This window comes from Aulonocara stuartgranti (assembly GCF_965226115.1).
Source record: "Aulonocara stuartgranti genome assembly, chromosome: 8".
Classification (NCBI taxonomy): domain Eukaryota; kingdom Metazoa; phylum Chordata; class Actinopteri; order Cichliformes; family Cichlidae; genus Aulonocara; species Aulonocara stuartgranti.
This window is the reverse complement of record NC_138959.1, coordinates 9,204,285-9,221,316: the sequence shown is the minus strand read 5'-3', so window position 1 is coordinate 9,221,316 and position 17,032 is coordinate 9,204,285. Positions and strand designations below refer to the sequence as shown.

General features: G+C 40.6%; 1 protein-coding gene across 2 annotated transcripts in view; it reads left to right on the top strand.

Annotated features, from left to right (window-relative positions):
- Window positions 1-16,820, top strand: part of pgs1 (phosphatidylglycerophosphate synthase 1) — a 46,892-nt gene extending 30,072 nt beyond the window's left edge. For both annotated transcript variants that reach the window (XM_082543290.1, XM_082543291.1), the window contains 6 exons: window positions 2,084-2,262; window positions 5,914-6,113; window positions 7,394-7,685; window positions 8,856-9,004; window positions 9,103-9,223; window positions 16,076-16,820. In XM_082543290.1, coding sequence (XP_082399416.1) covers window positions 2,084-2,262; window positions 5,914-6,113; window positions 7,394-7,685; window positions 8,856-9,004; window positions 9,103-9,222 — 940 coding nt within the window. In that variant the 3' untranslated portion in view covers window position 9,223; window positions 16,076-16,820. The remainder of the gene's footprint in view (window positions 1-2,083; window positions 2,263-5,913; window positions 6,114-7,393; window positions 7,686-8,855; window positions 9,005-9,102; window positions 9,224-16,075) is intronic.
- Window positions 16,821-17,032: the final 212 nt, after the last annotated feature.

Here is a 17,032-nt window from a genome sequence, read left to right as displayed (position 1 = left end):
TGACTGGAAAGCAAGACGTGTTGGTTTGGCGCACTGCCTGTCAGTGCCTTACTACCTTCACTTAAGTCATTCCAAGAAAATTAAGTCAGTTACATACTTTAGACAGATAGAATAACAATAACTGAACTTTGTTTTTGTTTGTTAAGACATTTCACACCGATCCTGTTAGTCTTTCAAGGATAAACAAGGCCCTTGCTCAACAGAGCGGAACCAGTTTTGTCTAAACATAACCACAGCAAAGAACAAATTTTAAATTGTATATTTAAGCACTTGGTTACTAGCAGCCTGTTTGCAAAAAAACTCAAAAAACCCATAATTGCTCCAATATTTTTTTTTTTTTTAAGCTGAATCAAGGAAAAAGCCAAAGATGAACAGAGGGTGACAGGTACTGACTTTTAAGCTCGTTACAATGGTACAAACTGAATTGTTGCCTTATATATTATACCTCCATGTATATTTTACTAAATCACTCTGCTGTTTTCCTATTAAAATATAAAGAAATGGGTGGTGGCCTAAAGCCTTTGCACAGTGCTGTATGTACAGTGCACTCATTTTTTGTTGTTGTTAAGTACAAAAATGAATCGTGTGTGTGGGTTAACACAGATGTCTTAGCTTTATAATCTGCTGCACCAGTTTAACGTTGGCTAAACAAGACAAGTAGCTGCATATGACAGGGCTCCTTTATAGCTACGTTTTGTTACCAAGGCTCATCTTTTGTCTGGGATGCACTCTGTCAGGATAAGTTTGTAATGTAGTCATGTTTCAGTACATGCAGATGCAACTTACGGCTGTGAAATGGAGAATCAACATCGCTGGGACTTTGGAAACATAACATTAAAACAAATAAAGGATACGCAAAGTGCCGTTCTTTACTTCCACCATGTAAACCGACTAAAACATATTTACAGCTGCGACTGTTGCGTTTTGTTACCACGCAGGTGAATCTTGATGCAAGTCTTTTTTTTTTTTTCTTCTTTTTTTTTTTATTTTAAATAATTTAAGTCGTTATAACCTGTTGATTTCAGACGCATTTCGAGGTGTTTGGCATTTATTTCTGATAGAAGTTTCTCACTTCTTTAAAACAAGAATCCTTGCCCCTTTGAAGATATTTCATGATGATGACCTTTGAAGATATTTCCACTTAAATCCTGAGGAATGTTTCCAAGTATTAGTCTCTGACGAGTCTTGACCCCGAGGGCCTGTCTCTTTCTAGGCACCTCATATTGATGGGATATAAGACGTTTTGGCAGTTTCATATATTTGAACCTGCCCTTCTCCTATCTCCTGTCTGTCGTGTGTGATCTTGTTCAGAGTCCCTAAAGTTTTACTGGAAATAGGAAGATGTGTTTCCCATTTCACAATAACTATGCAGAAAATTTCCAATAAATTTATGGAGGACGTTGGCACTGCGCCAGTGTTGGTGCATTAAAGAAGTCGTGACATGCTTTGTGTTCATTCTAACACGCGGTCTGTTCATTTCCTCCTTGGCAGCAAAACATGTTCCACAAGATGCTCCTGCAGGTTAAGTTGGGCCCACGAAAAACTTTTACTGAAGATTAACGACATGTTGGGCTGTCACAGTTAATCCTGTGTTAATAACTCATAAAGCCGCACCGGTAATGTTGCATCCTTTAATCAGAACCGGGAGATGTTGTGAATAAGCAGCTGTGTGACTCAGCTCAACTTACAAACCGTTGGCTAAAGGCATGGGTGGAGAGGGCTAAAATGGCTTTGTGATTGGCTGCTCCAAAGCCTGGTACAGAATAATCGAGGATTATTTTGAATTGGGTATCATATGAAATGAATTGGATCCCCCGTTAAGGCTGTGTCTGCCACCTCTTTTTAAAAAAAGTTAAAGCTAAGAAGAATACGCAGCTTTAGAGGCTTTTGTCTCAGTTTCCTTTCGTGAGTACATGATAATTGATATGTTGATTTCACTTGAATGGCACCACCCTTCCTCTTGAATAAACACAGTTTCAGAAAAATATTCATATGACCAAATTTCAATAAGATCCCCCACCCCTGCACTAGCTTCCTTATTCCTCCTCCTCTACTCTTACTTTTCCCGGATCTTGTGTTTCAGGGCCAACCTGAGCGACTCGTACTTCACCAACAGACAGGACCGGTACGTGCTGCTGGAGAACTGCAGGGAGGTTGCCGACTTCTTCTCCGACCTGGTGGAGGCCGTGGGAGACGTCTCCCTGCAGCTCCAGCCCGACGACTCGGTGACCATGCTCGAGGACATGGTGCACCCGTACAAAGGTAGAAACCGAACACTCCTGTATCCCTGGCCTGTGCACAGAGACAGATGTTTACCCTCAGCATGTTTTGACAGCATGTGACACTCCATGCTCACTTGCAGCCTGTTTTCAACTCCAGGAGTTTGCTAATGGAGCTTGAAAGCTTAGACAAGCCAGATGCAGGCCAGGGAGGAGAGCTCTGTGAGAGTACAGTGAGGAAGATGTAGAGCGAGCTCTTGCGGTTGGCTAGCCATGGAGCCGGATGTGAAACTGTCAGGGTTTTGTCCACACGCACACGCACACATATTTGTACAGTGTGTCCGTAACTGGAGTGCAGGCTGCCAGGATGTTCGTTTGAGGGATGAATGACATCATGTCTGCAGGACTGGACCGCCATGGAAACGAACACCAGGAATAGAGTTGTGATGTCACAGTGTTGCTGGAAGAAGATATGAAATGGGAACTGATACACACACATAATTAATTCACAAACATGCACGTGCGCGCGCACACACACAGACACTGGAGAAATTCTAGTGAAAGACATTTGTGAAGATGACTGATGAGATTTGTTATTGATCGTAAGAATGGCGTTAAAAGAAAAAGTGCGTTTGTCTGCAGGCAGAAGGTGATAACTGATGATTTAAAGACTGTTTAAAGGCTCACGTCATGCAGGTTGCTCACCTGTAGGGTCATCTGTCCTAACACAAGGATGAGCAACATGCATTTGGTGTTATCAGAGGAATGGCACAAACAGACTGCAGGAGCTTTCCAGCTAATGTGTTCACACGAGTGTGGTTGTTGATATAAGGAACTCCAAAAAGGGGGCCTATTACATTAATTTCCTGCTCCATAATTTTATCCTTGTACTAGAGTAACTTTGCATGATTCACAGTTCAAAATACTCACACTGAGTGCTGCCCCTCAGTTCATCCTCTATCTGAAACAAGCTCTCTTCTGATTGGCTGCCCATAAATGGTTTTAAATAGCAGGTTCTTCTTCAGTGACAGCTGTGTGCCTGTGACTTTTAGCAACTTTTTCTGCGAGGTGCAGCCATACATCCATCCTTTTTCTATCTGCCTCAGGGGAGTAGCAGCCTAAGCAAAGACCTCGAGACCTCCTCCAGCTCATCCAGGGGAACTCAGAGGAGTTCCCAGGCCAGCCGACAGGCATAACCTCTCCAATATGTCCCAGGTCTACCCTGGGGCCTTCCGGGGACATGCTTAGGACACCTTGTCCAAGAGGCATCTCAGTCAGATCCTCAAGCCTCCTTAAATGGCTCCTTTACTCTGAGTACCTCCCAAATATATACATAAATAAATAAATGTATAAACTAAATTAAATATGCAAATTCTCTGATATAAACAATCTCCCTGTAAAATAATAAAAATGATCATACAAATAGTACAATTAAAAAAAAATAGTATAAAACCGTAAGAACAATGTGAACATGGTCAAAATGGATCATTAAAAAAGCTCAGGTTTTGCAGTGTTATGGTTGGAGTGCAAGCTTTTAGAGAGGAAGTGCAAAGCTTCAATGTTTGCACACGTTGTGTCATTTTGCTCTGTGAACTGGCCACGATCTCAGTCTTCCCCTGATGTCCTAAAATGGAATGCAGCCCTCAAAATTAAAAAAGTGTCAGCGTTAAGCTAACGACTCTGTAGGCAAGAGACTGAAATGAGTGCTGTGATTTAACTCAGTTTTAATGAAATCCATTTCAGTGTCTCATATCAGAGAGCTGGAAAGATGTAGGCGAGTTTAAATGTTCTTTTAGGTGGATGTCGGTGTGGAGCTCCATGCCTGTGCTGTAAATTTAATGCAGGAAACCTAAATGGTATAAAAGATGGACATTTTGGTTGCAGAAAGGTTTTACAGGAAAACAACGCTCGGCCCCAATCTTGGCAAACAGAGATCGTCACAAACCGATGGGTGATGTCTCCAATGTTTTGTGCCGTTCATGACTGTGAATCCATTTTAAAAGGTTGGGATTGCTGATAATGTGGCGTAGCTGGAAGCTCTGCCCACTCGATTTTGAATACTTAGCATGAATATAGCCATCATTTTTAACTCCTTCCGCACTGTTTATTTAAACCAGGGGCCAGAATTGGCCTGGCAAAAACAACAGATGTGTTTTTTAGATTGTGTCCACTAGGGTTGTTCAATATAATGATATATATCGTTATATTGTACTTGTTATATCGTTATATACTATATATTAGAACAGGCTTTTCCCCGCAGCACGCCGTGTAATAATTACTCACAAAGAAAACTGTGGCCTTTAACAACTTATGTCTAAAAATGTATCGTTTCATGCATCGGTTAAAACACTCGACTCCAGCTACCCGTCATGTAGCTGGAGTCACTTCCCGCAAGACGAGCTGCCCGAGATTCACAGAATTGACAGAAAATGTTACATTTTTGTGATTTATATCGTTATCGGACGATAGAATTCTTATATCGGGATATGAGATTTTGGTCATATCACACAGCCCTAGTGTCCACAGTAAAATATATAAATAAATAAAATAGCAGCTTTTCTCTGAGTTAACAAAAAGTTTCTAAATTTATAATTCAGTCTGGGCAATGAGCTGACAGAACCTTTTCTCTAATTTTAAATATTTATTATTTACAATTTAAGCCTAAAGAGTCGTGCTGACAGATTTCTTTCATTAATTACAGCAGCACTTCTTTATCGTGCAGAAAAACTGAGATGCACTCCTGAAATTTAAGGAGCTTAGAAAGAAAGTGACTGGACATTTCACCTATCCTTTGAGAAGCTTCTTCAGTTCTAAAACCAAATGCGGGAGAATCCCAGGTATTTAATCCCTAGTGGGAGTTGTCCCTTAAGGGAGTTTTTATGACCCTCTATTAATCATGTGCCTCACGACATGAGCCAAGGTGTGACAAAAGCGTGGGCTGTTATTAGCAGAGGTTTCAGCTGAAACCATTGTGAGGCCTTGCTTCACCCTATCAAGTGACCTATTGAGATCACCTGACGTGAGTGGGGGTTGAGGCGCCTGGGAAGGGATCTTAAAAGTATGTGGCAGAGAGTTGTTGTCGTAAGCCACCTCATCTGTTCAAAGATGGTCGTTCACAGTGGACATAGATGGCTTTTACTCCTTTCTTTAATCCATCTGTGGGACAACTCCCACTCGGGCTTAAATACAAAGAAGCTTCTCGGATATGAGGTGAAACATCTTCATGAAACGTTTAAAAAGTCCACTCGCTTTCTTTCTAAGCTTCTTAGACTGTCATGACCTGGATAACTGAGAACCTACACAGACATACTCATGATATCGCACTTCTTTTTCTTGCATTGAGGATTCGCAGGGATTAAATGTGCAGTTAAACTACTTTACATTGACAGAAAAGGGATTTTCACCTTTCTGGCCCACTTAAAGACAAAGCTGTATGTGACCCATGATGTAAAGTGAGTTTGATATCCCTGATCCAACCTTAAGCATTTTTTAAATGTTATTCGTGAAAAATTGTCATTCAGAAAGGTTGTTGCTGTATCACAGTGTCACTGTATAACTGACTCTATTCCCCTACAACATGAGTACCACGACCACATGACCGAGAACACTGTGACCCAGAGATCAGGCTGACCCGTCTCCCACTTGCAGTCCTCTAGCTCCACACTCACTCCTACTGTATCTCTATGGCAACTAGGCAACCGGCAAGACTTCTCGGCAGTGGCGAGGAAGCGGATTATGGAGGTTGTAAACTCGGCCCATATTAGGCAGCGGCTTCTGAACCAGTCGGAGGACTCTGAGGATGAGGGGATGAGCGAGGTGGAGGAGGACACCTGGGTGTTCCCGCTGGTGCAGATGAAACCTCTTGGCATCAGAGTGGACGAGCAGGTCACACAGGTGAGCCTCAACACCGCATCTGATCTGTACATCTGTAGTTAAAATGAACTTTTTGCCTTTTACGGTTTCAATTCTTCAGGAATTGAAGCCATTTTTGGTTATCGCGTGGTCTGAAATAAAATAAATAAATGCAGATTTCTGTCATTGTAATTACCTGACTCATTGCTTGTTTCTGTAAACGGTGATTATATTTAGACACCACCCAAAGGGCCATTGTGAGCGTGGATGAACCCTTCACTCATTACATGTTTTGTGCAGATGACTAATAAAATGATACATGACTACTAAACCATAAATCAAGGATAATTATTTGTTTCATAGTCACATATTCTGGGAATAAATATAATAAAATGATTGCTAGCGCAATATACTGTAATTTAGCCATCAATAAATTTAAGTAATAATTAAGTCAGAGCTGAACAATAAGGAAACTCTTATCAGGTTCCTGACATTATGAATCCATTACCAGCAATAAAAATGAATTTCATTCTACGAATAATTAGAGAAATCATTGTCTGTCAGCCCGATACACTTCAGGCGTAATGGGTGTATTGATGGAAAGCTGAGAAAGTGCAGTGTTGAATTTGAGGTTGTTTGGATGAGCGGTTTGCATATTTTCAGTACAAAGTTTTTATGGTAGGTTATAAAATAAAATATGCACTACTGTGCAAAAGTCTCGAGCCACTCCTCATGTCGTGATATCTTTATTGCCAGAAGTATTCACTCATCCATCCAAATCATTGAATTCAGCTGTTCCAGTCACTTTCATGGCCACAGGTGTATGAAGTCAAGCACGTAGGCATGAAGGCTGCTTCTACAAACGTTCATGAAGAGTTGGTCTCTCTCAGGAGCTCAGTGAATTCCAACGTGGCGCTGTGATTTTGTGGGAACAGTTGGATGGCGCCTTCCTGTTCCAACATGACTGCGCACCAGTGCACCAACCAAAGGTCATTAAAGAAATGGATCAGTGAGTTTGTGCAGGCCAGTCAACTTCTTCCACACCAGAGTCCTGAACTCACCCTGGCAGAACACCTTTCAGGGACTGCGAGGCAACGTCAGTGTCAGACCTCTTAAACTCCTAAACTTTGTGGAAAGCCTTCCCTGAAGAATTGACTCTGTTAGTTAACTATTGTATTATTATTGTTTGTAGAGTAAACAAGAAAGGAAATGACAAGATAACCAGGTTTTCGTCTCATTAACAGACTGTCTATGTAGTCAGCTGAATAAAATAAAGGAAAATTGGGGTTTTCTTCACTTCCTTTCTCTCGTCATCCCTCCAGCGTCTGCTGACCGATGCCGGACCCGAGTCTACTGTGTTTCTCACATCGGGTTACTTCAATCTGACCCGGGCGTACATGCGGCTGGTGCTCAAGGCTGGAGCCAGTTACCGTATCCTCACCGCCTCCCCCGAGGTCAATGGGTTCTTTGGGGCCAAGGGCATCGCTGGAGCAATCCCTGCAGCGTACACTCACATCGCCAGGCAGTTTTACAAACAGGTGTGCCAGGGGGGCCAGCAGGAGAGGGTACACCTGCATGAGTACCACCGACCAGAGTGGACCTTCCACGCTAAAGGTGAGCGACACTAAACTACATATACTTTATACAGTAATGTGCGAACGTCTTAAGCCAAAGAACCTAATTGGTTCTTTGCCAAATTGTTTGTTCTTGGTTGCCTTTTTATGTTTGAATGATTCATAAGTCAGTATTAAATGACTTAACTTAATTCCTGGGATAACAAAAGGCTTTCAGGAACCTGGAGAACTGTTGCTCAAGAGCACTTTAAAAATCCCAAGAAAGTCTGGCTCCTTGGAAGAAACATTTCAAGAAATGAGGGTGGATCGAGATTTGTGGACAGTAATGTAGCTTCCCCCAAACTCAGCTGTTCCCAGGAATCTGTAACTAGATGATCCAGCCATTCACACACACACATCTGCTAATTAGTGCTTGAGTGACGCAATATTAGAATTTCAAATCATTATTATTATTTGTTTTTAGATGGGCTGTACATCAATGCAGGCCCTATTTATCTGTTAAATCCATGAAACCTGATTCATTCCGGTGCTGAAATTGGACAGGAACTGCAGTTGAAGGGTTAGCCTCACTTTTATTAGTCCCGAAAAAGGAGCAAACTTAACATCCTGAAGAGATCCTTCCACTTTTTTTTCATTGTTATAAAAGGACAGATCAAGTGCATCTCAAATGTTTGATTGCATTATGAGAACATGCCAGAGTTTGGACTTCATTCAGCCTGTTTTTCTCCTTTTATTTTCCACTAATATGTCCAAAATAAATGTAAATATCCCTTGACAAATGGAAACAACTGTTCAGTATGATTGCAATTTTTTTTCTTTTCCCCCCTCACATGCAAAAAAATACTCGCGGATCAACATCTGATGAGATTTTGCGAGTTGAGCCAGGACTGGACGTCTAGATGAGCTGTATTTGTCTCAATGAAAATAATAAAACACATTACTCTCGCTGTTCTGCCTCCTCTGCTGTTCTTCTTGTGGTCGCAGCGGTATGTAGCGTGAGAGACGAGGACTTGTACAGTCACTGTGTTGTAGCCTCGGGACGAGGATGCACACTCACTCTCTCTCATATTTTAGGGTTTTGGATCTGCTCTGGGGATTTCTGCATGTGCTTCCTTTTAGTTGTGGTTTAGGCCGGCAGAAATCTCTGCTGGAAACGGCTCTCTGAAGCATTACCTCCTCGCTGGCTCACTCCTTTTCTCCTCTCTCACAGGTCTGTGGTATTACCTCCAGGGGCAGGATCGGCCTTGCCTCACTCTAATTGGCTCCCCTAATTTCGGTTACCGCTCTGTTCACCGTGACCTGGAGGCCCAGATTGCCATAGTAACGGAGAATGAGGAGCTGCAGAGCCAGCTGCAGGAGGTCGGCTCTTTATTTTCCACAAACCACAGCCAGACATGATGATGAATGAATGTGTAAGTCTGCGTAACTGAACGAACACCTGCGTTTTAAACTCCCAGGAGCAGGAGATGTTGTACCGGCGCTCCGCTGAAGTGTCCACCTCTACGTTCGAGCGGCCCGACCGCCACGTTAAACTGTGGGTGAAACTGGTCACGCCACTCATCAAGAACTTTTTCTGAGGTGCAGCCACACACGTGCACAACTCACTACACATGAAAACTCATTAAAATTTAGTTTTGAGTTCATTATAAGGATGATTTCACTTTATTGCAGCTTATTTTCATTTTTGTGGGAGACAAAAAAAAAGAGTCCAATTTGGCTGTGAGAGAACAGGGTAGAGCAAAATATAAATAATAAAAATTTATTGTGGGTGTTAGTCAATATCAAGGAGAGTACTCATGAAAACACATGTTGCTGTCCTTGAAGCCCTTTATGGGCCAAAAGAAAGTAAGAAAAGGGGCTATTGTGCTCCACAACACTCTTTTAGGATTGACTATTTTTAGGCCTCTCCAAAAGGTTTTTGTAATATGTCACAAAAATCTGCTGTATTAGAGTCATACGGCTAATTACTTTGGGGTTTCTCACTACTCTCTATAAACTTGTTTGCTGTTTTTTGCTGGTGGAGGCCAAAAATGGAGCTAAAAGAGAGAGAATACTGGACTTAAATTCAGCATTTATAGAGGAAGTTGGCTCCGAAGGAAGGAAGGAAGATGATGTTGAAGACTTGGAAATAAACCTCTGTAAATGTTAGAGCTTCAAGCAGATCACTTGATGCGTGATGCTCCACTTCTGGCCTGCGTGACAAATTAACCCTGTCACAGGTTAATGTCACAGGTTGCTTCCTGATCCCTGACCACAGACCTGTAATGTCAGGCCTGAGACCTCTCACTGAGCCTGCAGAGGAAAGCTGCAGCAGCTGAGATGGGCTCTAATGTAACTTCCTGTTCCTGAACGACTTCAAACGCATTCTTCTTGAAGACTCGCTGGAAAAAAAACCTCCGTATTGCAAACTTTCATTTTGGAAAAAAAAAAAGTCCTCAGGCAAAACGAGTTGAGTGTTATCTAAACGGTCATGCTTACACCCTGTCTGGTTGGCTAACTGCTTTTTTTGTTGTTGTTTTGATGAGTTAACAGAGGTTATTAGATCTGTGTGCCTCGTTAACTAGCAGCGCACCTCGGGTTTGACTTCATGCTGTCATCTGCAATAACAACGATTACCAAAGCTCATTTTGAGCCTCATATATTTTTCTGCGCGCAGACTAAAGTCTTACATAATCCATATGGCGTCAGTTATAATACATTTGCACACTGGCAAATGCAAGCATTAAATATGATGATTTTTTTTGGGCGATGCATCTAGTTTCCTAAAACGTTTTTACTTTTTTTGCCCACAGTAATTGTTTGTTTTATGTGACAAACTCAAAGATATTTAGCTCACCGTCTTTTCTAACAGAACAGAGGAGGTGTTTGCATTTGAGGAATGGGGAAGCGGAAAGGATGACTTTGTTTGCCTGGAAAAATGACGGTTAAGTACTAAAATATACCAACTTTTGGAACATATGCAAAAATTCAACATCAGTATCATCAGGTTATTAAAGACAACAGAATATTTCCTCGTAGCTGATTTACTTTCTACACCATCTCCAGTATTTTTATTTAGTTTGTCTGCAAATAAAGAGTAGACAAAATATAGGCCCAAACATTATTTACAGACACACACACACAGAGTAAAACAGGCTGCGGCTTCTTCGAAATGCCTGCAGTCATTGCGGTGAGTCCCAAATCGCAGGTCCCGTCCTCGCCTTCCCAGCAGCCCAAATCACCAAAGTGAGAGCAGGGACAGCGTGTCGGCTGATTCACCGCTGAGTGAGTCATCGTGGTGTTATGGTGATGATTTGATACTGAGGTCTGGGTAACCGTGAATCCTGTCAGGACTTGGCGAGAGGTGAACTCTCTTAAGGTTCAGCAGCTCAAAAAAACCCTGAGTGAACAGGCTGCTTCTGCTTAGCAGAAACATTCAGGGGGACGGTTAAAGTTGTGGTCGCATCATAAACTGAAGATCAGCCAGGAGGGAAGCCTGTCAAGATTGCAGCTAAAGATTGATGGAAAGACGGTCAGCATTTTTTTTCTTTTCTCTTTTGGTGGTGGTTTCTGAGAACAGGAAGTGTTGCAGACTGGATACTGACGGTAAATGGGTGGTGTCTTATCACTACCTGAATAGAGTTGTGAAAAAAAAAAATGCTGATTGATGTGCTGCCAGAGGGAAATGGACTAAAATAGGTCATCTTTCATTCTCAAACAATGATGTGTGTAAGAGTGTATTCAGGCCTATTGTTGGAGAAACAGTGGAGAGGGAAAAAATAGGAAAAAAAGTTGTATGTCCTCGAGTTACCGACTCTGTGACGCACGCTCAGGTCTGCGAGACTCATCAATGACTCCAGGCTCAAAGTTGGCCTCAACTCTTACATCATATTTAGATAAGAGAAAAGACTCACTGGTGTCTGTGAGCTAAAAATGCAAACAGCTGTGCGATTTGATCCTAATCTCTGTGAATAAGTCTGAGCCACTTCAAGAAAGAAAAAGCTCTCACACGCACATTAAAACTCACACTTTTTGCAGATTTGACATCTGCTATATGTCAGCTGTTTCAAACATCAGCCTCGAGCTATTCAGGCCTCTTTTCCTGTGAAGGCCCAACACTGTGAATGCCGCCTTGAAGAAACTTCCTTTAAAACAAAATAAACATCTTAAGAATGAGTTCTGATTGAGCGTCAGCAAAAATCTGACTTTTTTTTTTTTTTTTTTTTTTTTTTTTAAGAAGTATTCAAACTGTGAGGCTGGCCGTGCTCTTTACTTTTATTTATCAGTAAAAGTAAGCAATGAATGGATCCTGATATTAGTAGTTTTGTGTTTAGCCTGTGTCCCGTGAATCTCATTCTTCTGTAGTTGCAAAAAAAAGAGAAAAAGTAAAGCACTTAAACCACAAAATTACAGGATTCCTGATTAAAATATACACAGCAGACCCTGAAAGTGAAATAATGGAGTCAAATTTAACGTACTTGCTTTTTTTTAGGTGTTTAAATTTGAGATTAATCATTTAATCTATACATTTATGCAAGCTGGTACGGGTCAGTGCCATTGCAGTGGTTTCGAAAGGTAGTTGGCAGGCAACGCCATCATTTATATCACAGTTTTCTTTTTCTGGATCTAAATCAGGTTTTATTGTTGTGAAATTGCAACGATTTAATGGTTTTGTAGGGTCATATAGGTTCATAAATGCTAAAAATGGCTCATATAGTATTAGCCATTCGACAGGTGTTGCCTGGCAACGTGATTACACAATAATATTTGATATAGATAAGAACCTTCAGGAGCCTAAGATGGGTAACTGTGTGCTAAGGCTGTCATCAGAGATTCATGCTTTCTAGTAAGATATTAGTAATAATTATTATTTAAGTGCAGTAATGCTGCATTTAGACCTCAAACAACCAGTATTAAAAACATTTAAGTATTAAAAACAATAGATGGCATTGCAGAGTGACCATTATGTAAAAATATTAAAATAGAAATGAATAAATGAAAAATCTGTTAAACATAAGAGCCATGAAAATACACCGCCTTGCATGTTTTTAATCCTGTAAATTTTTAAATTAATTTCTCATTTTTAAAAACTGGGATGTTAAATTAATAGTAAGTAAACAAAATAAAAAAGCTTAAATATCAGTTTGTGTATTGTTTTACATACATCAGATTTTTCTGGAAAAAAACAAAACAAAAACAAATCCCACCGATGATGTTGAGGAAAAAAGTGTGTAACAGGGTTAATAGGTTAACTAACCCTACGTGAAGGGAATAAATATGTGAAATATTCCAGCAGGCCCACCTTCTGTCAAACCTTTGTTTCACAGTTTGAAAGCATAGCTGGGGGGAGCTGGATCTGGAAGTCTGGTAATGTTTGACCTTGTGATCGTGTATCTGTAATTATTACAGAATTAACATGTGACTTAAATAAAAGCAGAAAGCCAGGCGTTTGGAAGACACTCTACACAACCCCACTGCAGTCTTCGTGATAACAAGTGTACAACTTCTTTGTTAGAAATCATCACAGCTACAAATGTTTATTAAACTGCTGCTGAAAATAGTCTCCAACATGTTCACTATTTACTCCTCCAGATTCAGGAGAATCAGGCAAGCTGTTTTCCACACTCTTCCTTTTCTCAACAAGTTGCACGAAGAAGGATCAGATCTGTTCACACAGCTGAAAACACTTAGTTTTCACAGATTAGGCCGCCGACGGGTTAAAGACCTGTCCTTGCGTGCACCTACGACGTGTAGGTCCCTGAGCTCAGGAAGCTCAGGGCGACTCTGCATGTGATGAAAGCTGTGTGCTGTCAGGCATTTGTTGAAAGCTGTTTCACTACCTCATCAGGCCATGATATGCGACTTCAGGCATTTGAGAAATACATTTACGCACGAGTGCTCTATATCATTATTATTAAAGGTGAAGCACGTGCTGAGCATACGGGCTGCTGGCATACGTGAAGCTCCTCTGTCAGAGCCTTTGTTCCTTAATGGGATCACACGGCTCTGTTCCTGAAGCAAAGCAGCCTCAGTGACCCCAGCTACACATTCACCTTCAGGTCCAGGAAACCAGATTCATCATATTTACTTATTTGAAATATAAAAGTGCTGTTTTTTTTTTTTAAATGTTTTCTTTAAAAATACATTCTGGGTTTTTTATTTAATTTTTTTAAACTTTTTTCTTTGAATTTCAGGCAGACAATAAATAACCTGTTTAGATCAGTTTGTTCGCGCTCGCTCCTGTTTTGTATCCATCTGGCATTGTGATCTGTGTACTTGTACTGCTTATCGCCTCCTTTTTTTCCTGACAGAGGAAAAAACAAAACGCAGCCCTCCAACAATGGCTGTGCCGGTTAAAAAGTTCTTATCAGCAGCGCAGGCTGTCTATTGTTGGAAATTGGTGACAACAAGCTGGAGCCTCTCCAAACCACATGGGGTTAAAACGCAGCTGATGTCCACACAGCATCACCCACTCTAACCCAGCGTGGCGGATTGAGAAGGTCTCCTCTGCCCTCTAGTGGTGAAACTGAGATTTCCCCAATGCAGTGAACTTGCCCCACCGTGACCTTTTTATATAAAGTAGTCCCAGACCTTTTTACAGCCAAGACACTACAAGACATTTTCCAAGTTAATTTTATTTAGTCAGAGAAATATGACACAAAAACAACCAGAAATATGAACTTTAAAGCTAAGGAAATGTAAACCATCAAAATCAGTTTGAATCTGAACTTCTGCCAGGTAATCGTCTTAAATTCATGTAATCACACCAACTTAAGATTAAAAAAAACCCAACAACATATAAATGTATAGTGATCAGATTCTATTAAATTTAACATTTGAAATTGCACTGACAAAATTATATGGAAAAGTCTATGGAAGAGTCCAGGAAAGGACACAGCAAAGCTTCCACCCTGAACATATAAAATGTAACGCTGCACAAGGGCTCCAAAGTTTGTGCTTTGTGATGGTAATTAACCGACTCATGTAAGCACTGAGAAGATGCATATGTGAATTAATTTCACCGTAATTATCAGACATAAAAGTAGAAGCAACAGGTCTCTTTGTGCCTTAAAGGAAAAGCAAAAAACATGTTGTTTTTTTTAAGCAGCTGATGAATGCAAATCAAATATATTAATCTAATTTATTATAACAGTTTATAAATGTGAGGTTATGTAACCAAACCTCATATTCCTGTTACTAAAATGCTGAAAATGCCAACGGTCTTGTTGTTTTGTTGGAAATGATGTAAATATTAAAACAAAGGTGAGTTTAAGATGGATAAAAGTGGAGGCTCTGCTCTTTCTGCGGATCAGGTTTTTATTTTCATGGAATTAAAACAATGTCATTTTTTTAAAGGTAATATAGGTTCTGAAATGCTAAAAATGGGTCATATTAGCCCTTTGATAGTTGGTTGCCATGCAGCGTGATCACATAATACCATATGATATAGATAAGTAATGTACCTGTGAGCCATTTGGTTGCTCAGTGCTCATGCAGTCAAACAGATATATTAATAATAATAATTATCATTTTAGTACAGTAATGCTGCTGTTGTAGGTCAAAGTGCTTAAACATATAAAACAGTCAATATAAAAAAATGTCTAACAGTAGATCACTGCTAAAGACCAGTCAGCAGTCCCCTGGAAACATGCACTTTGTTTGCATGTGAGTAGTTGCTGGGTGAAATCAAGTGCAGAGGATGCTGCACCAAAAACCTGCTTGTGGTTGCTTTGCATGCTGGCAGGTTGCCCCTATTTTGTTTTCAAGATGCCAACTTGTTTACAAATCCTCACTACCTGCATGAAAGACAGAAACTGAAAAAAGTGTGTTTCAAACCAGAAACGGAGCATTCAGAGTAAAAGTTTGACGTCCCTGTGATAAAGCATTTCATCGCGGGGATGTCAAACTAATTTTACATCACAGGCCACAAACAGCCCACTCTGAGCTTATGTGGGCTGGACTCCAGTTTCTGTCACTGTGAACAAGTTTAACTACACATTTAATCTCTGAGATATCTTAATATAAGATAAAGAAGCGCAATTTAACCAGTGTGTCTCGGGTTTTCTACACGATAAAGAAATGCTGGTGTAGAAAACTGTCAGCGTGAGTTTGGGCTTAAACCGTAAGGAATAAATTAACACAGGCTCATTTAGCCTGTGTTAATACTGCTGTTAACATGTATTGATACCAGCTAGCAGGTGTTATTAATGCTCCATATTTTCTAATGTTTTATTCCAGCTTAATAAGAGTCTTTTAGATTTTAGAAAAACCTTCAGGTTGTCTTCAAGGACAGAAATCATTTAGAAAACAAACAAAAATGGTGATAATGAGGAAGACCTCGGCAGTGCTGCCAGACTCTCAGCCTTCACATCATGTCCTTTATGATAACCACAAACCACAACTAAAAATCACTCGGGAATCAGCAGATTGAGCTTTTTTTTTTTTCCGCAGGTGGCAGACAGTCCATTCTGGACATGAATTGAAGGTGGAGGTCGGCCAGCTCCTGTGGAAGAAGCACACTCTGGATGACCTTCAGCACGCTGGGAGCCGGCGTCCTCTGTGTGTCATAGGAAGTGACTGAAACACATGCACACACACAGCAGCACATGTATGTGGCGGACTCGGGAGGTAAATCCTGTTTGTTAAAGCTCTGGATCCACCTTCACACCCCGTTACACTCTTTATGTATTAACACGTGACGTCATAGCACTGTGGGACTCTGGTTTTGTAGTGTTATTAACTACAAGCATAAAAAAAAAAAAAAAACGTACTTCTGTTAACATACGTACACGTCCACAGGTATGTGTTGCATGCATGGAGGAAAAAAGCAGGCACTTCATGTGTGAACGTCTCTGATCAGATGAAGGTTGTTTGGTGACAACACCTCGATGAGCGTTTGACGCTGTGTTTACAGCTCTGCCTGCAGTAAAGTTGACTGTACAGTCTGTGTTATTGTTGTAAATTAAAGAGTGAATGTGTGGGGAGTTTTTAAAGTGTCCTCAAGCGTTTGATTTTTCTGATTGAGCTCGAGTTCAGCGATTCGTGTGGAAAAGCTTTAAACGAGAGATGAAACAAAGCTGACGTGAAAGGTTTCCTGAGGTTTGGTGTCTATTAGCTCTTTGTTTTGGTTTTTCTGCTCGACGACCACTCCTGCTGGTTTTTTACATGTTAAATATAAAAGAAAATGTTTTCTGAAGCTGCTCTGTTTGCTTTTGTTGTGTTCCTTATTCTTTGTGTGTTTTCAGTCTTTTTTTTAATCTTTTGTTTTATTTGTTGAATCCTATTCATCACTTCATTATTAAATTAACAATTCAGCCTCGTTTCATTAGTTGTTTCTTTTTAAATGTAAAGATTTTAAAATTTTAGTCTAAATAACAAAAAACAAAACCAAAGCATCCTTTGTGATTC